At 46.2% G+C, this 23,151-nt stretch overlaps 1 protein-coding gene across 1 annotated transcript; it reads right to left on the reverse strand.

Annotated features, from left to right (window-relative positions):
• Nucleotides 1-822: 822 nt before the first annotated feature.
• On the reverse strand, nucleotides 823-23,148 carry LOC135917456 (uncharacterized). Its single transcript, XM_065451019.2, has 10 exons — nucleotides 22,997-23,148; nucleotides 20,705-20,803; nucleotides 18,249-18,363; nucleotides 17,267-17,339; nucleotides 8,443-8,488; nucleotides 7,795-7,814; nucleotides 4,728-4,800; nucleotides 2,585-2,688; nucleotides 2,248-2,304; nucleotides 823-974 (listed from the first exon to the last, which is right to left on the reverse strand). Exons 1-10 carry the CDS (start codon nucleotides 23,117-23,119, stop codon nucleotides 926-928), a joined length of 759 nt encoding a protein of 252 aa, XP_065307091.2. The 5' UTR covers nucleotides 23,120-23,148; the 3' UTR covers nucleotides 823-925.
• Between the last annotated feature and the right edge of the window lie 3 nt (nucleotides 23,149-23,151).

The raw sequence follows: 23,151 nt of genomic DNA on the forward strand, positions 1-23,151 counted from the left end.
ATTCGAAAAGGTGAAGTTAGCTTCGCGTGTTGTAAGCTGCAGTAAAGGTTGTCTACCGGTGCATAAACCTAAGCCTGCAACGCTGGGCTGTTGCAGACTTCACCCGTCGCAAGGCGCACTCACGTGAAACGATTATCTGCGCTTCTAAAATTGAACGCTCCTTTGGAAGAACCGACCATTTGTCACATCGATTCAGACTCAGCTACTGCACATGTAGCAGTACCTGGCCAGGAACAATAACTAATCGTCCCCTGTCACTTGTAGAACATTTGGAAAAAGTTGCAGTTGTCTGTCCTTGCTCTCTCTCTCTCTCTCTCTCTCTCTCTATTGCAGTTGTCTTGACTGTGAACCTGGCAGACAAAAGTACTTTACCGCTGTTTTTCGACCTTCAGTGACATTGAGCATCCTTGCCAAGCCCTAAACGATTCTTTCTGTACTGACTGAAAAACAAAACAACAACAATAATAAAGTGCCTCGCAGCCTAGCTCTAGAAGGATCTAAAAATACGTTATGCCATGTCAGTTCTTGCTGTTAGTTCACGGTTACATAGGCTCGTCCTTTAGATTGGTCCAATGCCAAAATATTGAACTGCTTGGTTGCCGATGAAATAGTGAACACGTCAGTTGTACTGCTAATCACGTGAGTGAAAGACAAAAACGCAAAGAAAAAGAAACTAGGTTAACGAGGATGGTCGACACCCTTTATCATAGTCCTAAGTGCTTCACATGATGCTGGTCCGCGAGAAATGCATACATCAGGTTTTGTTATTTTCGGAGCAACTTTATGCACGCTGAGATTCTGATGAAGCAATTGCAGCGTCTATTGCTTCAATTCATGCGGCGCTTCTTCTTTTCTTTTTTTCGTTTGCGTGAGGAAATGTTGCAGGCACCTTGATCTCGAAGGAGCTACTTGTGCTGAACATTCTTTAGCGGACGCGAATCACAGGGTCAATCCATCGTTGTTTCTTTTTCAGCCTGCAATAAAAAAGGGTAAATAGAAATAAGATATTCATAATTGTGAAAAAGAAAATTACAAGAAGGAAGCCTACAGTCCTCCAACGCGGCGCTTCTAATTGTCACAGTGTTGATTTGCGACTCAAGACGTAGCTACGGGCCAGTCAATCAATAAAATCAGTCATCCAGTTGCGGTACAAACTACGTAAGCATTAGCTTAAATTGAATGAGGTTGGTCGAATTGTTGAACAGAATTCACTAGAGATGTCATAATTAGAGACTCGAGAATGAGCAAGGATTAAGATTAGCTCGTAAACTGAAATAAATGTCCAATCGAGCTGTCACCCCGATCTCCTCCTCAGTCATAAGTTTCTGTTGGGCTGTTTCTTTACGTTGTTGCTTTGTGCCGTTAAGCGACGATGCAGGGTCCAGGTAATGAAACAATTATATTCCTATTGTCTATTGTGCGCTTCGTAGGGAAGTTCTTGCAGTACTCCGCTTCGGTTAAGGCAAGGTTCTGCTAATCGCGAGTGGTGGGTGATGAGAAAGGGACTGAATCGAGCGAGAGGAATCGTTAAGAAATAGCGACCTTTTGATTTTGACTGATTAATGTTTCTATTTATTTATTTATTTATTTATTTATTTATTTATTTATTTATTTATTTATTTATTAATGCCTCAAGGGTCCAGAATAGGACATTACATGAGGGGTGGGCATGTAAAAGGCGGGATTGATGATGTGGAAATTAGAAAGATATTCTTCAAATATTCAAATCTTTTAGTTTCTTCGCCAACCTTAAACTTCTCTCTGGGTACGTCATCAGTTACTGTTGTCAAATTATAAAGTACATTGCCTGAGTGCTGCTTTCTTTTCTGTGCTTTCGTTCTTGGGTCAGCAAAATGTGACTATTCATATTGTATGGTTATGTGCATCTTCTTTTTTTTCTTCATCCGTCGCCCATGATTAGCCGATCATAACGTAGGCGGTGCGCCGCTCGGTCCACCGACTAAGAGCCCGAAATTGAAATAAATATTGGTATAGAATCGTTGAATTATCCCAGCCTTGCTTAACACAGATACAGAGTGCTTTGACAATTGAGTGAGGCTGTCTTGAGCGTAAGCAAGCAATTCGTTCCTGAAAGATAGGCAAATTGATGTGATTTTACTTCATCTTGGTTGCATTTAGCATAGACTGGTCTTCAGTGCAGATAACCTTTCATACCGTATATATTTAGCGCTCAGGTGGAAAGACGGGTACGTTCAGATTATACAAGTACGCAGTTGACATGCTCACCACAAACTTTGGCCGCTCGGCGTCAACATAGTACTGAAGATTCTCTTGATTTCCTTCCTGTAAAAAATGCAGCAAAAGAGGCAATGAAAACACGTAAAGCAACAATGTTTTTATTTACCTCGAAATAATTACAGAGCGGGTCACCGTTCACTTTTACAAACTATATGTCTTTGGTAGATTTCTGAAAGCGTGCACGCTTCTCGTTTCGGGTCGTGGGTGGCGTTGTTCGATGAAATTTTGCTTAAGTCTGTTCACCCTGGATTAAGTCACGTGCAGAGAGCGAGAGAGACAGAGAGAGAGAGAAAGAGCAGGAGATAGGTGGAACGTGTATACATACTTGTGCCAATACGCTTTACCGTGGAGATCCAAGAGGAATGCGAGGGCCGACATTCCGAGCCATATGCCCAGGTAGCCGCCGGCGTACGCAAGTAGTTCGATCCGCTGTATGACGTGGCCATAGAAGAAAACGAAAAAGAAAACTGTCGTTGAGCACACTGGTTATTCTACAAGGTTTTATTTCTAGAGTATTTCTCGTTTCATTTCGTGGCTTCTATACGCCACTCTCAGTATTGTTAACTGCTGCCTTTTCATAGCGCCCATCCACGATCATTAGTGTCATCTGTTCTTCGGTACTGCTGCCACTCGTGTGGGTGCGGCCAGTTTTCAACTATTGTCGCAGGTAGACGAGAATGCGCGTCGAGATCGAAGTTTAAAAAAAAAAACAAGAACAGCTTGCACAGATAGCAGTGGGAGCCATATGACGCGTCGGGTAAAATGTTAAAGCTCTTAATTGATCGGCAAACTTGCAATGAATCTTTGTGAAGCAGGCGAGAGCCCTGAGAGATGAAGGAAAACATTCTCAATTTTTCTGATTGTCTTTGCGCAAACGGTTGCAGACTTGAACAAACTCTGTGAAAGCTGTCCCCGCATCATTCGAAGAAGAGGAGCAGGATGTTAGCTACAAGCGATGTAGCCTTGCAAAGGCATGTCGGCGGTTGCTTCGCCTGAGCATGTCATAAACATCCTACCACATAAAGCGCTTTGCAAGTAATGCCAATTGTCACCGCTCGCTGAGTGCATCGGTATCTTCAAGAAACTTCGAAAGAACGGGAAACACTTCTCTCCTGTAAATCCATTGTTCTTGCGCGGAACAATCCTGTATGGTCACGCAGGGAGCCTTTCTGTTTCAATCCACTGGAAAGAGTCTCGACCGCTTCCATTGATTCTGTAGACTAACAAGTAATGTTTCCAATCACACATGAATGTGGCAGAGTGAACATTTAGGTGACGTCGATCTCGGGTCGCCACACCGGCATTCGTGCTGAACGCACGCACATACAGAGTAAGCAGGCGTCTTCCGATCAGCTAAGTTCCTTCGTCATGCAGGGGTACTGCATTGGAAATGGGTTAAGGACATCTTGGCATAGACATGGTTCCAGTTTCTGCACGATGCAGAGTTACAAGCTTTTATTTCATTTCCTAGTATTCTCCGTATTCCTTACGGTAAATCATCACAAAACAAACACGAAAACAAAAAAAGAAGAGCGAAAGCTGTTCATGATAGTTGCATGTCATAGTCACTGTGCGTTTTTGACACACTCTCATCGTCGGGGTGCGTGCCAGTGGTTGGAGTGAGAGACTGTCGCATCTTCACTTCCGGACACATCGATATGCGACGAAAGTGACTGAAAATACATGTGAAATACTGCGTATCAGCTTCACGCCACGCAGTAGCCGCTACAAAGGGTACAAAAATCTCAGCCAGCCGGAAATCAGACTGGCCGATGTTGTCTCTCTCTCTTTCATCTCGTGATTCCTTTTGAAATTTGCCCAAAATGACTGAGAATGTCACAGTTCCTCGGCTATATGCATTTTGAAATCTGCGATGAGTAAACCAGAGAACGGAGGGCGTAGCAAAATGCGGAGGCGCAGTACGTACAGAAGTGTCAAGGTATGCAAATTTCGAGGTGTTTACGACGTACAGGCGACGGACGGAGGAATCGGCTAGCCATATAACGCTTCGCTGTAAAACTTACTCGACCACACAGCCTGTCGCTCTTAACGATACGTGTCTTTCAAGGCATTGAAATGTGTAGGTTGCCATTGGTAAAGTGCATTTGACTGACTCTGAGGTAACAGTATGGAAAGGCGATCACTGGCACGTCGAATGTTGCAGTTTTTTGATAGCCCTAGTTTTCCAAGGCAATCGTACAACTGATCGATGCTGTCAGCTACAGCTATGTCTGGCCGAGGCAAGTACCGGTCATCCTCTGATAGGCAAGATACTCTGTGTCACTTGTTATTGATACACTACGCCATATGCGTTTGACATAACATTACCCATTATCACTTTGTCATTTTAGGTTTTGGGCTGCCTTCTATTGCCAGACCTTGGGAAAGAGCAAGTACAAAGTTACAGCCTCGTGTTCATTGTCTTCGGTTGCATACAGGGATGGTGAAATGAAAACGTTTCACTTAACGGTCAGCGTAGGCTGGTACAGGACGAGCTCTTCAATGTCTGAGCGGAAGCGCAGCTTCAGAGTGAACTTCTCCCTGCAGTTAGAAAGAAAATAAGCAAACAGCAGGAGAACCAGTGCACAATGTAGTGCATGCTCTCCAATCACGTTTACATGAACGCGAGCTGAGCGCATAGAATATGCTATGGCGCATCACCCTGATGCAACACGCTGTCACTTACATATAACTCGTTGAAAACGAGTTATATGTACAGAAGATGTACACAAGAATGGCAGTGTTCATGAGCTCCTCTTCAACAACGCTGGCTCCCCCAAACTTGCATCACTGCATAGGTGAAAGCAGGCTAGTGCCAGAATTGAACGAATGTCTTTGATGAGAATTTCGGTCACTGCACTGGGCATGTGCTTCTCTTCAACCAACCATGCTCATTTCAGCTATCATAACTGGGCATGTGAAACTAGGCATGTGCAACGCTTCAATGAATTTCCGTGAAGAGAATTTGGTTCCCTGAACATGGGCCACGAGGTACGTGCCCATCTTCAATAAACCTCGTTGACACCAACTTGTATCACTAGGTATGAGTCACACTTCAATGTAGTGAAATTGGAAGGAAAGCAGTCGAGTTGTCTATTATAGGAAAAAGAAAGGCGTTCAGGAAAACTTCGGAATTTCAACATTACGTCTGCCCTCACGGGTACGCAAGATCATAGCCACATGTGCTACAAGCTGTGGAAAAAAAATGACCTTTTGCTTTTTTGTAACTAAAAGTCTAGAAAAGAAATTTGTGGGGAAATATGGGTTAGAGTGACTACAATTTTATAGCCAATAGTCATTTTACGTCCCGCGGACGTTGTAGTGGAGGCCTACAGAGAATTTTGCCCAACTGGGGATCTTTAACCTGCGCTACGATGCACACGGGCGTCTTCGCAGTTTGCCTCCACTCAAACTGCAATCTCCGGAGCCGGGGATTAGCCCGCAATTTCGAGCTGAGTATACTAGCGCCTTAGGTACTCAGCTACCCCGAAGGGTGATAGAGTGAGGTTATACAAGCATATGAATGTGATGAATCCAGATATGTGTGGAACGATTCCCCACTGCTGCCGGTTGAAAGCATATGTGGCCCAGGTTTAAAGGGTGCGTAACAAAATAGCGGATGCTCGTCACGAAAGCGACGGTTTGATATTGTTAGTGCAGCTCATGGATTTTCTCTGTTTTCTCGCCAACTTCGACTAATGGGCCGTCTACCTTCTCATAGAGTGAGGGTCTGCTGTGATGACGAAACCACGTTCGTAACCTCTCGGCGGGACAAGTTGTGTCCCAGGTATGGATCATTGCGTATGTGCCTCTCATCAGTTGACCCATTTAACGCGAACGTGTTTTATTGGGTATATGTCACGGATTATAAGTCGATCTTTCAAAAAATCAATGAAGGCTCACTCAACTGCGTAGATGAAACTAAGTATGTGCCCCAATTCAATGAACGTCTATGATGTATATCAATGTCACTGAAGAAATGGCTGTGCTTTGTGTACAAGAAATGACACGAGATCGGATGCAGTCTGCATGGATTAGCCATGCGGGATGCCGAGGATTTGGGCTTTCTAAACTTTACCTAAATACAACATAATGTGCCCGCCGATAGAAACGTTGAAGATTCGGATAAAGACGAACAAAACAAATTCATCAGTAAGACTTAAGACGAGTGGGAATGCGAAAACATTATACCGTTTGTAGACTATGGAACGTCATGGACGCGCTCATTTTTTTAGACTCGCGACGTGGCGCCACATCTTCCCCATTGGCTGCGATGCCGTGTGACCAGTGACGCACGCACTAGGCCACACCATTACTAAGCTAGATGACTGCGACATGACGTACACAATGACGTACGCACTAGGCACCCATCTAGTCAGCAAACGCCGTGGAGCCGCCGTGGCGTCGGGAGAGCGAGTTCGTCTCGCTCCCGCAGGTCCGGGTTCGATTCCCAGCCAGACCGAAAGGTACCAGACTTTCTCTTCGAAGTCATTAATTTACTTTGTTTACAGGAACCTCCCTGAAAAATTTGACGTCCGTCCGAGCATTTTTGACCTGTTTTTACTGTTTGCGACATCAGCCATTTTTGGTACCATCCTTCGGTGACGTTTTCGCGTAATGGAGCATATCATGCTTTCGCCTAAAAAAAAAAAAATTAAAATTCTTTTCTGCCTCAAATGCCACCCTCCCTGCCGAGGATAGGTTTATTGCAATCCTATCATTGCAACTACAGTGCCGCATATTCATGTATAAAATAAAGGAAGTGATGAAATACGTTCGTCTATAGGCAATTTACCTGTACTGCATGGTGGCTTTGAAATGTGCGGGCTATTCAAATTCTATTGAAGAAAGCCAAATGCCCAGCAAGCACCTTATCCATGGTGCCACATGAACGTATGACATTTTGTACAAAAACTCGTACGTTACCATAAATCATATGGCAATTTTGGGTGCCATAATTATGGTGCATGACGAGTGCCACGCCTACTTGTCTAACTCGTCCCTCGTCTGATCGCCCCGTATGACCTTCATCAAGTAAAAAAAAAAAACTGATGAGCTCACCAACAAGTAATACGGGGCATACTTTTATTTGTCGTCTTATAGTACGGAATACTTGGTCGTAGCAGAACGATCGTCTTTTCATCCTCACAGATTCCCGATGAAGTACGAATCACTACTGTTAGTGACGGTAGTGCAATACACACTATGTTATTTTGTTCTGCATTAAGCGTGCACGTGGGACGCACGTGACACTGGCGATCGTTCCCGGAACACAGCCGATCCAGTTCCGAACACAGTCGTTCCCGGAACACAGCGCTGCCCCGACAATGAACCCATGCTCCCAGTAAAGAGCATGTGTGGTAAACATCGCTCCACGCTTTCCGGCGCTACATTTTTGGTAATTAATGCACTGCAGTCTCCACTCTATAATTTGATCGCGGTTTAGAAAAAAAGCACGCACAAGTAATAAAATAAAAAAAACAAAAACAAACAGATCAAGGAGTCAGTCATCAAGGCGAAGCCATTTTTACGTACGTTCTTTCCCGCGCTGGGCCCTGGAAAGAAACAGGCACGAGATCGTTGCGAGACGTTTTCGTTGGAACAGCGTTGGCAGGGAACCATTTAATCAAGTAAAACACATGAGTGCATGCACGTGAGCGTTCGACATGTAGCTTTCGTGTCCACGAAACACAACGTACAATAGTGAGGCAGCTAAAGAAATTTTATCTCGCAATAATCAACCAATAACATAAGTCATTGGTATTGTTCTTAAAAACGCTACTTTTTCTTGAAAGCACGCTTTCAGGGGTTGCATTCAATCTCTGCGTTTTAAAAAAGAGTAATGTAATTACATCAGTTCTGTAGCTCTCGCTATATATATATATATATATATATATATATATATATATATATATATATATCACAATTCTTTTTGACAGAGAGAACTGATAAGAGGCACACAGGCCAAAAGAGGCAATTTGACCTATGAATTTCTTGTGTCGCACAATGACATCAAGCACGACTGATAAGGGAGCAGCAGTCGTGTCGAATTGATAGCTGCAGCTATTAATTTGTTTCATGTTAGTTTTTTCTGCCACTGCTTCAGAAGTGCTGCAGTATAGATGATAATTAAAGGACTGTCCTCCAGGGCGAACGTAAACAGCTGAAAAAAGATATACAAACCTGTTCATCGGAAATTGCAGATATGCGGACGTCGTATAGGATTTGTCTGAAAAGGAAGGACACAGATAAGATGGTGTCTCGCTAGGGGATTTCTCATTCAATGTCTTCGAACATCTGCTTACACGCGAAAGTGTGGACATTGTACCCTTTATATTAACTGCACTGGATCTCACTAATTACGTGCAGCGCAACAGAACCTACAATTGGCATAGCCGCTCAGGAGTAATAAGCAGATTAAGAGGCCGTCCATAGTCGGCAGCTAATCCTCTTCCGCACTACACCGGTTGAATGGAAAGTTAACGGATAGATCAGCTGTGCACAACTGTCGACCATTTAGTCTCTTACGGCACCTGCAGCCGGTTTTCTGTTCCGTTTGAATGACAGGGACCGGTAGCTTTAGCTTCACTGCGCGGTATTTGTGAGCTGAGGTAAAGGTGCAGTAAGTGACACAGATCCAGGCAACTGCGTGCTATATTCTGACCACCTGGGAAGTGAAGAAGAAGTGACGGTAGAGAGCATCTGTGTTTTCGGCTGTTCCACTTTTCTGTAGCTTTTTAATATTGTGTGTACACAGTGCTCGCGTCGTCCTTCGGGATGGCGGCCACACGTCCCGTGCAGCTTCCCGTCGACGCAGTTGACCCAGCTGCTGCTCGGCCGGTTGGTGCCCTCTGTGCTACGACCGTCACCGACGTGGAGCTTCCAGATTCGGCCGATGACTCCACGGTGACTGAGATGGATTCCGACAGTAGCAGCTTCACGCCTGTTGAATCGCGCCGCCTGAAAAGGAAGTTGCGCCGGACATCAACAGCTGGTGAGTCGACTACAAAGACTGTTGACAAACTTGGCGCATTACGCCGGACATCAGCAGCGAGGGAGTTGCCTGCAGAGAATGTTGATGCACCTGACGGGTTCTCTGTGGCCTTCGTAGCCACAACGGAGACGGCTAATTTGAATACCATCAACAGACAGCGGCTGTCCCAATTCTTCGACCAGCTGATTCCGGGACAAGTCCAAGAGGTCAGAATCAACGCTTGGAAGAATGTCCTTACGGTAGATGTGAAATCTCGGGCGTCCGTGGACAAACTGAAAGAAATTGGAGTGTTAGGCGGAATGCCGGTCCGCCCCTATCTCTCTCACGGCAAACGGACTTCCGCTGGAGTTATCACAGACGTAGACCCTGAAATAACGGACAGCGACCTGCGGACACTGATCAAATCTACGGCCAAGATAGTCGACATTCATCGTTTCGGCCGATCACAGTGTGTTAAAGTTGTTTTTGAAGCCGACTCCATCCCATCCCACGTCAAGGTGGGCTATGTGCGGCATCCTGTCCGTCTGTATGTTCCAAAGCCTGTTCAATGCCGCAAATGCAACAGGATTGGCCATGTGAGTGCTGTATGCAGAAACGACATATCCTGCCGTCGATGCGGCGGATCACACCAGCATGACACTTGCAAGACGGAGACAGTCAAGTGCACCAACTGCTTCGGCGCTCATGAGGCGACGGCTAAAGACTGTCCAAGGATGAAGAACGAGAGGCTTATCCTGAAGAAGATGGTAAAAGAACACTCCAGTCACCAAGAAGCGGCCGCGTCTATTCGTCGCCGCAAACGTCGTTCCCGACACCAACGCCCAGAGTCACGCGTCACTTGTCTGTCTCAGGCGCCGTCACAGCAACTCTCAGCTCCGTTGCCTCAACGTATTGAGCTGCAGAATGATAAGACGCCGCCTGCTGCAGCGGCCCATGTTACCACGGTGGTTCAGAAAGATGCGGGTACATTATCCACCTCCTCTGATGTGGAATGGCCTGCTCTGTCTTCAAAAGTCGTCGAAGCAACGCGTCCATCAATCCGTGCCGGTCCAGTGGACATTAAGGACAAGCCGGAAGACCAGCAGGTGAACGTTCTTCTAAAAGAACTTTTACATTCCATGCGTACGCTGCTTTCAGGCCTCAATACGCCAACAGCAAGGGTTGTTGTTCAGTTTTTGGATGCAATTGAGCCGCTCTTGGCGGCATTGCAGTGATTCATTATGGCGCTACCACACAACCCCTTCTCTGTGTCGATGCACATACGTCGCAGTGTAGTGATGCAGTGGAATGCCCGAGGCCTGCGTGGTCGCCTAAGTGACTTCCGACAGCGCGTCCAGAAGTACCGCTTCCCTGTGATTGTTATATGTGAGCCCAACATGCCTTCTGCTTTCCGCCTTTCTGGATATGTACTGCTGTGGTCTCGAGAAGCTGATGAAACCAGCAAGGTATTAGTGTGCATACGCCGAGATATTCCACACTACCGCCTTGCCCTCCAGCACCATAACTCGAACCACTACATTTGCTTGACGTTAACACTTAAAGGGCGGGTCTTCTCGATCCTCGGCGGCTACATTCCACCCAGAGATCACATTGATTTCTCGTATCTGTCCTCAGCAATCCAGAGTTGCACAGCTCCCCATATTATTGTGGGCGACTTCAATGCTCATCACCCCCAATGGGGAAGTACAGTAATGAATAACCGTGGCAAAGCCTTGTCCGACTTTATGCACTCACAGGATTTCGTCAATATTAATGATGGCTCTCCTACGTTTCTGCGTGGCGCGTCCTATAGTAGCTGCTTGGACCTGACGTTTGTTTCCTCACGACTACAGTCTTCTATTAGGTGGTTCAGTGATGTGGAAACACATGGCAGTGATCACATACCAACGTATATCTGCGTCAAGTGGTTCGCACCTACCACTTCGTCTCATGTGCGGTGCACGGACTGGCCCACTTTTAAGACATTCGTGGAGAATTCCTGTGCGAATCTCGAGTCACCAACGCAAATAGAAGACTTGATCACCTCCGCCCTCGGTGAGGCCACGCGGACCATATGTGCACCTTCATCGGGGTCTCCTATCGACGTGGAATACGAGAGGTTGCGCGCAGTCCGACGGCGCGCTGAAAGGAAATATAGAAGGACGAAATCCACGTACGATCTCGCCCTTTGTCGCCGAGCTCAACGACACATAAAGCGCCATCTCGAGAAATTAGGAAGGAAGCGCTGGAGAAAGTTCTGCTCATCACTGGATCCTCGCAAGCCGCTGTCACGTATTTGGCATGTAGTCAGGAGCCTACGTTTCCCCCCACAAGACAGGTACCCTTTCAGTGCTCTGGCCCTTTACCAACGCCGCAATGATGTAGAGGTAGCGGACGACTTCTGCAAAATGATTGTGGGCACAACTCAACCAGCCTCTATCCAATCCGAAGTTTTCGCGCCACCTTCCTCAAGTGACCACTACGACTTGCTCTTTACGATGCCCGAATTAGAGGCTGCTCTTGCGTCGTGTCGGCATTCATCTGCTCCTGGCCCTGACGGGATCTCGTACTCGTCTCTGTCTCACCTTGGCAGGGCTGGTCGCACTGCACTGCTCAATTATTACAACGACACATGGGTCTCCGGTATTGTTCCGCAGCAGTGGAAGATCAGCCGCCTGGTTGCTCTCTTGAAGCCTGGAAAGACTCCTTATGAGCTTACCTCATACCGCCCAGTTGCATTAGCCAGCTGTGTTGGCAAAGTTATGGAACGAATGGTCCTGGCGAGGCTCGAATGGTTTCTGGAAAGAAATGATCTTTATCCGAACATGATGACCGGTTTTCGGCGGGGTCGTTCTTCAATTGACAGCGTCATTGACCTCGTTACGACAGTGGAACATGAAAAACGTCAACGCCGACTCGTCGCCGCTGTTTTCTTAGATATCAAAGGGGCCTACGACAACATCCTTCATGAAGCCATTCTCGATGCCCTAGATGACTTGGGTATTGGCGGCCGGCTCTACCTGTGGATTGTGAGCTACCTCAGCGGCCGTTTCGTTTACATGTCCACGCCTGACGGAGACACTAACCGTCATCAGGTATGCCGCGGAGTTCCTCAGGGAGGGGTTCTCAGCCCAACATTATTTAATGTGGCACTGATTGGCCTGGTGGGTGAGCTTCCACCTCACATCCACATCAGTGCATATGCAGATGACATCTGCATCTGGGCTTCTGGTACAACACGCCCACAACTACGTGCGAAATTACAACGGGCTGTGTCATCTACTTCACGATACATACGGCGTCAGGGTTTGTGCTTAGCTGCCGAAAAATGTGCTGTGGTTGCATTCACGCGCAAATCCGTCTGCCGCTACCCGATCTCCATTAACGGTGTCATATTGCCGTATGTCTCCCACCACAGATTCTTGGGCATTATCATTGACCGCGATTTGTCATGGACGAGGCATGTTAACATGTTGAAGCAAAAACTTAATCTGTTTTGCCATGTTCTTCGCTTCGCAACAGGCATGAAATGGGGCCCCACGGAAGGCTCATTACTAAGACTTTATCAGTCTCTTTTCGTGGGCTACATTCGATACAGCCTTCCGATACTCTCAAACTTGAGCATTTCCTGCTTACGGACATTAGAGAGCGTCCAAGCGCAGGCACTCAAAATATGCCTCGGGTTGCCACGGCGTGCCTCCAACAAAGGCACAATTGAGGAAGCCCACGTATGCCCATTACCGATATACCTGTCCCACGAACCACTTCGTGTGTATTTACGCTTACTGACACGACACCATTGCCATCCATTGACGTCGGTTCTACATGAGCGTCCGGAAAGCAGTTTCACAAGTGCACTCCGCTGCCATCTACCCCACATAACAACAGGCTATGCCCTTCCATATCACCCCGTCAAACCACCATGGGTGATGGTTCAACCTTCCGTGTGCGTACATGTCCCCGGCATACTAAAGAAATCATTGGTTCCCGTCAGTGGACTACAACAACTTGCTCTCGCGTACATCTGGTCAGAATACCAGACATATGTTCATGTGTACACAGACGGCTCCGTGTCACCTAAGGCATCGACAGCAGCTGTGGTGATACCAGCCCAACAGATGACTCGAGGTTTCATACTCGACCATAATTCAACATCAACCGCTGCAGAGCTTGTGGCTATTCGGGAAGCGATTCGCCACATCTGCGGGGAAAGACCTCAAGAATGGTGCATTTTCACGGACTCAAAACCCGCGCTGCAAATTTTGGGATGCTTCCTGCGCCACACCGCATATCAGGTTCTGGCCCTGCAGATCACCGAGCTGCTTTCATACGCTCAAGAAAAACACCACCGCGTAGTGTTCCAATGGATCCCGGGACACTGTGGGCTCAACGGTAATGAGATGGCCGATGCTGCAGCAAGGCGCGCCCTCAGCAATGGCCTGCGAACTGCAGTGCCATTCTCCAGACCGGACATCACATGCCTCCTGTCGGAATTAATGAGGAGTGCGACGAGGAGATACTGGGCCCAGCCAGACGCTCGTCACGTCCGCCTTAAAAGCCTGGATCCCGATATGAAATTTCCAATTCTGCGTGGAATTCCACGCCCTCATACATGCCTGATACACCGACTGCGATTAGGCGTCGCCTTCACGCGCAAATATTTGCACATTATTGGACGGACAGACTCCCCGGACTGTTCAGTGTGTGGCGTGGTAGAGTCTATAGAACATGTGCTCGTGGTGTGCCCTGAGTATGCGCGAGAAAGACTGACATTGGCAGGTACATTGAGACAATTACACAATGGACCACTGTCAGAGGACCTCTTACTAGGCGCGTGGCCACAGAGTTGGCAGACGACAGAGACAATGCGTGCACTGTCACGTTTCCTATGTGACACGGGCCTGAACTCACGCCTGTGATATTAGTTGTTTAATGTGTCAATCACCTCGTTCCTCCCATTATCATCCCCCATTGTGACCCTTTTTCTTCCCCTCTTCCCCTTCCCTTACGTAGAGTAGCAGGCCAGATGCTCCATTATCCGGCCGACCTCTCTACATTTTCCATTCATTAAACTACCTCTCTCTGACCACCTGACAATGCAGGCAGATATATCTCCTTGGAAATCCTCAAACGCCTACAAAAATAGGCTCGCATCGAACCTAAAAAGGGTTGTGGTCTAACTTTCCATGTAAAACCAAAAATATTGAATGAGCAATGCAGTAAAGTCCATAGACTTACTCGTAGAGAGACGAAATTTCCATTATTTATTAACTTTTGAGTCAATAAATAGAATCAATATGCTCAGCCTTCTCTACTGACTGCTTAGATTGGCATCGCTTGAATGACACATTGGGAAACATGAACTCAGGATTGGAATATAATGCCGAAAGCTGGCAAAATACTTTTAACGTTCACGTTGTTCATGTCGGTCACCAAAACCTGCTAGGCTCCAAAGCGAGCCTGAGGCCAGCGCCCTCCTCCAAAAATATGAGGCCGCGTATTGCTCGCCTATCAATATGTTTTCTTCCAAGATCATCTGGGTGCTTTGGTAGTCACCAGGGCCCGAAACTCAAAAATGGATGGGTTGGTCTACATGGGGTGTCAGGTGGGGAGGTTGAAAACACGTGCTTCCTCTTGCTACATTCCGCTTCAAGCTTAAGAGGTGAGTCATGTTTTTCTTTTTTTTTTGCAAAAAAAAATATTCGGCAAACTTTTCGGTGCACCAGCTATCGGGAGTGGGTCATCTCTCGGTATGGGAAAGCAGTTATTCCTGCTGCCTGTTTTCTGGGTACGAGTATTTTCCGCTACAGCAGACATCTTTATTTCACAGGAAAGCAGCGCAATTGCGTTACAGTTAACTTGTCCGTGTCATTACATGCTTCGAGGCAAACAAAAATAAAAAGTATTGTTTTGATTGCAGCGTACTTTGCAAAGAGAAATGTATACAGCGTTCAACTGAGTGTTCTACGCTGCAAGGATTATTCCAGCATTCGAATTCGAGTGGATGATTTTCACTGTTCACGTGCCCTCCGCTCGGGGTTGGTGGAACTGGTGTACTGCCGCTGCGAATCATGTCACCAGTTCGACTCCCGGCAGCAGCATCTGCGTTCCTATGAAGCGGAATGCGAAAACACATTGTCCACTAAGAACGCCGTAACGAAGAGTTCCGGACTAACTTAGACTGTGCCCGGTTCTTTAACGTGCGCAGTAACGTTAAACGTTTGCAGGTAATTTGCATTCTGCACTTTTGGAACGCTGCCACCGCAGTCGGGGATCGAATCTGCGAACACTCATGCCCAGCCGTAGAGAGCCTTCGTGAGTGAGGTGTTGCGGTGTTGGGGACATAAAAAAGAAACTATTAGAAGAAAGGCACAGAGGTTGGCCTCCAAAGGTGTGCTCTGACTTGCTACTCAGCACTGGAGAAGAATAGAGGGGATTAAAGAGAGTTATGAACCACCGCGGAGGCTTAGCGGCTATGATGTTGCGCTGCTGAGCACGAGGTCGCGGACTGAAATCCCGGCCGTGGTGGCCGCGATTCTATCGTGGCGAAATAATAAAACGCCCGCGTCCGTTGCACTGGGGGCATGTTAACGATCCGCAGATGGTCATAATCCTTCCGGAGTCCCCCACTACGCCATGCTTCATAATCAGCTCGTGGTTTTAGCATGTAAATCACCAGAATTTAATTTTTCTTAAGAAAGTTAGAATGATGTTGATAAAGTAAGGATAGAGATATAGGGACACGCGTATACACTGTCTAAAGCACAGATGCTATTCTGTGCCTTCACCATGTCGTTCGGAATTCTGCAGTGCTACTCCCACGGCGCCCCTGGAACTCCAGACGTGCGGGTGGTGCGTACGGGAGTTCTTTTCGTTCCTCAGGGCGTACAAAGTTATGACGTACCACAGGAACTTTCTAAAAGATCCCGTATTCACCCTGACGGTAGCAGGCAACGTGACCCGAGTACTTCTGACGTAGAGTGTATGTACATGGAGCGCCAACCTCAATAAAGCTGCGTGACCGGCCTCGTGGCACGTAAGCATTTCAACAAGGCGCCCGTTGACCTGCGTGGCAGTTGCAGCGTCAGGCCATGGATCCAGTGTGCTATCGAACGCGATTGATTATTCGCCAGGGTATTTAGTCGTGGAACTGATGTCCTCGTCGAAAGTTTCGGCGCTGGGCTCCGGTTCTGTCTTCTTAATGACGGCAACTTTTAATTTGAGTCCCACGAAAGGCACTTCCAGCGACCCTCGCAGCTGCGATGCTGTGACACTCGCGGCTGTGATGTACTTCGTCGTTGCATGTCATAGTGTGCCGAGTAAAGTCTCGTAAAAGAGGTACGACATTTCTTTTCTTTATTTAGGTGTAGAACCGTGGGAAGATAGGCTACGCCAGAGCCGCCTATACTCAAATTCCAACTTCGTTGCTTAAGCAAACAGTTAAGAAAGGAAATTAAAACAGAAAGTGTCAAAAAGCATGTTATACGAACGAACACTAGCGCACAACGACTGGCATGGCTTCACATTTGTGCTCTATGAGAACCAAGAAGGAAAAAAAGGGAAAGAAAGAAGAAAAAAAACAGAAATGTTTTAGGCCATTTAAAAAATGTCGCAGGTAATCAGTGCAGCTCGCCTGTCAGCGCAAGAAACTTAAACAAGGCATCGTGTAACCCCTTTATTTTTTGCTCTCGATGTCCTTACCCTTTTCCCTGCGCAGGGAAGACAACGCGAAACACGTCTGAGTAAGCTCTCTGCCTTTCCGCGCCTCCTCTCCTTCTCTCTGTTATTCCTTGGGCCCGCAGATATATTCACCTGCGGACACAGCGGTTTATGAGGAAAAAGGCGTTGATGCGATTCCCTCGACCATGCCGTGTGCGTCTGTGAAACATTCGGATGCACGGGGCATGCAAGTTCTAAATTTAAATGCAGGGAACAGTATGTCTCAATAGTTCGTGCCAAGAATGCGGCGCACCCAAGGAGCCTCCACTAGTCGCGTAAAGCGCCGCTGTACGATGCAGAAGATGCCTTACTTACTCGCACGGTAGGCCACAAACGTGAGCACACCTGTCGTAAGTTCCGTTCGCCGTGAGTGCCGATTTGCATTGTTCTGCAAGAGAGCGAAATCAGCCGTCTAGTTTCGAATGCGCATATAGAACAATTTGCTGTGCGAGATGTAAGCCGTCACCTGGGTTGGTTTAACTGTACCAACAAGGCAGCGAATACCTCAAAGTGCCGCACACGAATCAGGACGAAGTCCTGTCTACTGTTGGAAACCTTCGCGCTCTTCAATACACTTTGCGAGGTATCTACATATCCAGACGGGAGATATTTGCGCGGTTGATGGAAATAGTGCAGACTTTTTCTAAATTAAAAAAAATATATACACATGCGCTTTCAAAGACAGAAAGCGAAAGAAAAAAATATGAAAGAAGGAAAAGGCCTTTCATAATATTTAAGATGCATGAATTCGTGAATAATATGCAGCGTAGATGTCACCACAAGAGGATAAAATTAAAGATGCAGGTTGGTTGCCAACCAATATGTAACCTGTCAAACTCTCGACGTTTTGGAAGATTTCTTTATTTTCACATTACGCCTTTGAACGTGAAACATCGGTGGTCTAGTATTTTAACATGAGCGCGACTGTAGCTGTACGCTAACCGAACGTATAAAAATGCATATGACGCATGCTCTTAAGTAACACATGCACGTACGCAAGCAACCACGAGCCGAAGTGTGGAGAAGAAGAAGTCGAGCTTTAAATTTAGTCAAAAAAGAGGTGATGCAAGCCAATTTTTTTTTCACCACAGGGTATTAATTATGGAAAGTCCGTTGCATAATTTCGCTGCAGCTGCTGCTCGATGGACGGTCAGCGAAGTCCACTAATGCGTTTCTTCAGAATAGCATTCGACGTGATTTCAGTGTTATGATCGATGCGCAAAGTGTGAGGAGGATCTGAATCTGTTTCACACTTTGAGAGAAACGGAAAGAACTGCTGCAAAAAGCGTTAGCTCACCTGATTCGCCGAAGTCGCACGTTGGGAACGGGTAACTGGCCGTGAACTCGTACGTAGCCTGAACGCAGCCGCAGTGGGTGACCTCAAGCTCCATGCCGCATTTATGCATGCAGAGCTGCGATCGTATAGAAGGATGCGTATGGGCGTAGGTATTTCATACGTGGCGTCCCTGCTAGGGTTAGCCTAGCTGGTAAAAAAATAAAAATAAACTGGCATAATAAAATCGTTATGAGACTGAAGATCAGTCATCACTAACGGCGCAAAAGTCTGCAAGCAGCCCTTGCATAACTGCCATTGAAACGGAGATCGAACTTAGTAATAATAGGAGGGCAACTACGGGAAATATGTGGGCAGAGTTTAATGCGTGTGGATGGCATAGAGCTGCTACAATTAATTTTAAAAAAAGTGTTTGCAAATGTCACGCTTCCGTTATTAGCTACCTTTCTCGATGTCCGGAAAGACTCCTACGTAATACAATCTTCATATTCCGAAGAAATGAGCGGCACCGATCTTAAGTGTGAAATGTCTTAAAATTTTAATGCTGCGGACTTAATGAGGAGCGTCGCAAAAAGTTGGCGAACCCTCGATTTCACGGTATTTTTATGTGCGATACGAAATGCGCCCGTTGTCCTTGGTGAACTAAAGAAGGTACCTGGTTTTTGTTTGGTTAAAATAAGGAATAGGCAATGGCTGCTGCGTATACAAAGCTCAAAGTACGTGGTTTTATTGCGGCTTTTGCAATAAATTACTTATGCTAGCGCTCGGGAGCGTTATGGGTATTTTACGAGCGCCCAGATTTTAGCCCTCTTCCCTGGCAGAACAACAAATGCTACTGAGATTAAATTTAGCGAAAAGGCTATGTCAAATCTGTGCGAAGTTGAATGCGTGTGAAATAAAAACCGCGTTTGCTAACAATTTAAGCATGTTTCTGAAAGTGTCATACTGCCGTAATGACCTATGCTTCCCTCTAACTCAAGCGGAAACGGGGATCATGTTCAGTACAATGTGTGACGAAACTTCAGATTTCCTGAATAGGAACAGTTGCAAATAAACAGAGGACTCTTGTTTCTTGCGCTCATTCGTTCCGTTATACAAGGTTTGTAGTAGATTTCAATGTTGACCTCGATGAACTATAAAATGCGCATTGTTTACATTTGTTTAAATTTACAGGCAGGTGATACGTAATGTGTAAACGAAGTTTGAAGTGTGTGCACAAATTACAAGCCTTAGCAATAGATTACATACGAAGGCTATTCGGAGCAATATGACTGTGATTGAGGAGCAACGCATAATTTAACATACTGCCCTGTGAACTACAACAAGATCACATCACGAGAAAATGGGAGGGGGGGGGGGGGTGAGGGGATATAAAAGGCAAATTGTCTCACGAAGTAAAATGCATGGAAGTGAATCACTGCATTTGTACGAAAATTCTTTACCAAGTCCCTAAAGAGGTTATATGGTGGCAAAGGTTTCAAACGGACGTCACATACGGGCAACGTTTGAAAGAGCGGATTTAAATATAGGTAACTGAATATATTTGTTGAAACTGCTCAATAGAAACAGCTTAGCTGGTGTTATGACTCTGCAACGTCACAAATGTCTGCAGTTTTTGAAAATAATTCATCATCATCATCATCATCATCATCATCACCATCATCATCATCATAATCATCACCGTCATCATCACACCACCACCACCATCATCATCACAATCATCATCATCATCATAAGCATCATCATAATCAGCAGCAGCAGCAGCCTGATTACGCCCACTGCAGGGCAAAGGCCTCTCCCATACTTCTCCAACTACCCCGGTCATGTACTAATTGTGGCCATGTTGTCCCTGCATACTTCTTAATCTCATCCGCCCACCTAACTTTCTGCCGCCCTCTGCTACGCTTCCCTTCCCTTGGAATCCAGTCCGTAACCCTTAATGACCATCGGTTATCTTCCCTTCTCATTACATGCCCAGCCCATCCCCATTTCTTTTTCTTGATTTCAACTAAGATATCAGTAACTCGCGTTTGTTCTCTCACCCAATCTGCTCTTTTCTTATCCCTTAACGTTACACCTATCATTCTTCTTTCCATAGCTAGAAAATAATTCATCACTTATTAAACGGCGCGCCGGTGGTATACATAGCTTACGATACAGAACTTGGCGCGAGGTTGGTAGGAACTACGGACGAACATCCCAAAATTGCTTTTTACACGAGCTTACACTCTCACGATGAAGTAATAACGTGTTTCCAGGGTGCTCTAGAAGCTGCTATTATGAGAGCGTAGGATTCAGCTGACTGATGCCCTGATGGTTTGCGTCAAAGTCGTGTGCTAGCGCGTTAGACTGCGACGCCGTGTAAGTTCTGACCGACTTTCATTCAACTTTTCTTTTTTAATAATGATCCGCATATGTGTAGTATAAACCGACACCATTACAATGTCAAAAATACTTACGTCGAAGTTGAGTATGCCCTTGAATTCTGGGAATGACCCCTGTGCCTTGTAATCGGTGCACATGCTTTTGTAAGGCGCAGGCAGCCTAAAGGTGCGCAGCTGAGGGAGGAAATTTTTTTGTTATATTTCAATATGTCTGCGTAAGCACAGAACAGTAAGAGTAAGCAACCGGCTATAGACTCAATTTGCAAATCTGAGATCTAATAAGCACAACTGCGCTAAGGCACGAGAACGCCGATAGATGTACTGTTGGAATAAGCGATGTGATGTTCTGGTATATTAATGCTTGTGCTTGTTAAGGCCACATTCGACAATATCGGAGGTGTCAACTAATCACTTTCCAAAGATATTTTTGCCATAATTGAACTAAGACATGATGCGTACATGAGCTGGAGTCATGCCAATTAATACTGTTTCTGACTAAATGAATGAAGGTAATTTTTATCAGTACGATAGCCTGCGACATTTCGACTGTCACCTTTGAGTTGAAGGGGTGTCGTAAGGCAGAGGTGAAATTTTGTTGAAATATTGTTAGGCTTTGTTATCATATTTGGCCGCCCAACTTCCTTACGGCCAATCAGCAATCTTGAATGGGAGCTACGGCCATCAATGAATTTGTTCTTGTTTTTTTCAGGAACCGGTTGACAACTAGCTTATGATAAATATAAGCTCTGCTCTACCTGATAATGTTAAGCGCATATATGCTTGCTACAGGTCCACTGTTCCACTAAACAATGACCACCACGAACTGCTTCCATACTAGTAATGAATATAAATGAGTCCTCTAAAGCCCAAATAAATAATTTATATCAAAGTTTTGTTTTAAAACCAAGCTCTCTTTGCCTTGCCCACCCGTTTCACGCCTGACGGTCAATCCGTCTCGATAAAACACAGCCATGTGAGCCGGCTTGGCTCACATCGCACGGAATTGACAAACACACTGCCAGTGAGCTCATGAGTGTCGTATGTATTACAATGTTAGATCATGACGTAAAATATTTGCATAGAGTACTGCCTTCTTCGCAATCTCTAAAGCGCGACGCGTGATATCCAAGGACTTTTTTTTTATTTCAATAAATTTCTTATATCTGGTCTACCCCGTTCTTGTGCAATTAGGTACGTATGTGATGCTGGGCGTACCCTCGACCAACCCTCCACTATGGGCGTGTGCCATTGAGACACAGGAATACAGAATGCCTAATGGCATTCACATATGCATTGTACTTCGCGGATGCACCTCAGCTCCCCATTCTTCCTCAACTTCCTCCTGGGCAACTTCGCTGACCAGTTCAGAATCGCAGGGACCGCGACTGCTGATCCCGCGTGCGCGCGGAGTGGCGCGAGCCAATGGGGCGCTGCATTACAAGGGATCAGCCATATACGAGGAAGGTGTCACACCCCACTAAAAATAAGGGTTTCGTTCTCTCTCTCCCTTTTACAGGCGTCACACATAATCTGCATCGTAGTGACACCTCTGAGTCGACGTCTCACGCGTGCATCTGCCTGACTTGGAGTTTGTATTTCGGTATAGCTTGTGAGTGATGCAGTGCCTAATCATAAGCACTGTATAAGCTTAGATACCTGCATACCTGCATACCTGCATACCTGCAGGTATACCATGCATACCATTTCATACCATTTTATACCATTTCATGCCTGCATGGTATGAAATAACACAACTGGAAGCATCGCGTTTAGTTGAGTGTAATTTAATTGACTGCTTCGCTAAAAGTTTCGCTTCTCGTAGGTTTCAACATGTGCGCTGAGTTTTTTTCAAATCTTTTATTTTAGCTTCCTTCCTGAGAGATTACGAAAAAGAAAGTAGTCTAGCGCAACCTACAGCGGCTTGGTGTCGCCAGACACGATACAGAATGTGATGGCGCAGATAAGCGAAGTTACCTCTAGGAGTACTGAAATAGGAAGGATGTGCAGTATACGCGCATTGTGGCTTAAATGGCTCGATAGTTCATAAAAGTAGACTAACAGGAGAAATAAGTCCAGCATACGGCCATAATATCATTCGACATAGAGTATGCAACGGCGAAAACAGAGCATCCATGAACGAGACAATAGGGAGTTTTAGAAACAGGGTGCCGAAGTTAAATTCACCTTGCGTGCGAAAAATGGAATGATAGTACACAAGGGCGCAAAAAACGCTTACAAAAGAGTTGGAATATTTAGATACAGAAATCCGCTTGGGTGACCCTATTTCCAAAACTCCATAATTACTCAAACATAAGACCCTACTCCGGACTCTCCGATCCAGAAGAGCCAGTTCGAGATCCCGCTCACCTGCTGGGCGGTGACTTGGATGGTTTTTCCCGGAAGGAGTTGGACAGCGGACAGTTGGTCGGGAGGGCAGAGCCCAGTCTGGTGCACGAATAGCGGGTAGACCCAGCGGGGCAGTAGTAGCATCGTGTCGCGTTTCGAAAACTTGTAATGCATCT

The sequence above is a fragment of the Dermacentor albipictus genome, chromosome 2, assembly GCF_038994185.2.
Source record: "Dermacentor albipictus isolate Rhodes 1998 colony chromosome 2, USDA_Dalb.pri_finalv2, whole genome shotgun sequence".
In the NCBI taxonomy this organism is placed as follows: Eukaryota; Metazoa; Arthropoda; class Arachnida; order Ixodida; family Ixodidae; genus Dermacentor; species Dermacentor albipictus.

What these genes read in the sequence shown, in the direction of transcription:
- LOC135917456 (XM_065451019.2), bottom strand. Translation starts at nt 23,119, where the DNA reads ATGCTACTACTGCCCCGCTGGGTCTACCCGCTATTCGTGCACCAGACT. An exon ending in GGCCCAGCGCGGGAAAGAAC is followed by an intron (nt 4,801 to 7,794) that starts GTACGTAAAAAT and finishes TTCTAACTGCAG; the next exon opens with GGAGAAGTTCACTCTGAAGC. An exon ending in CCGAGCGGCCAAAGTTTGTG is followed by an intron (nt 975 to 2,247) that starts GTGAGCATGTCA and finishes TTTTTATTGCAG; the next exon opens with GCTGAAAAAGAAACAACGAT.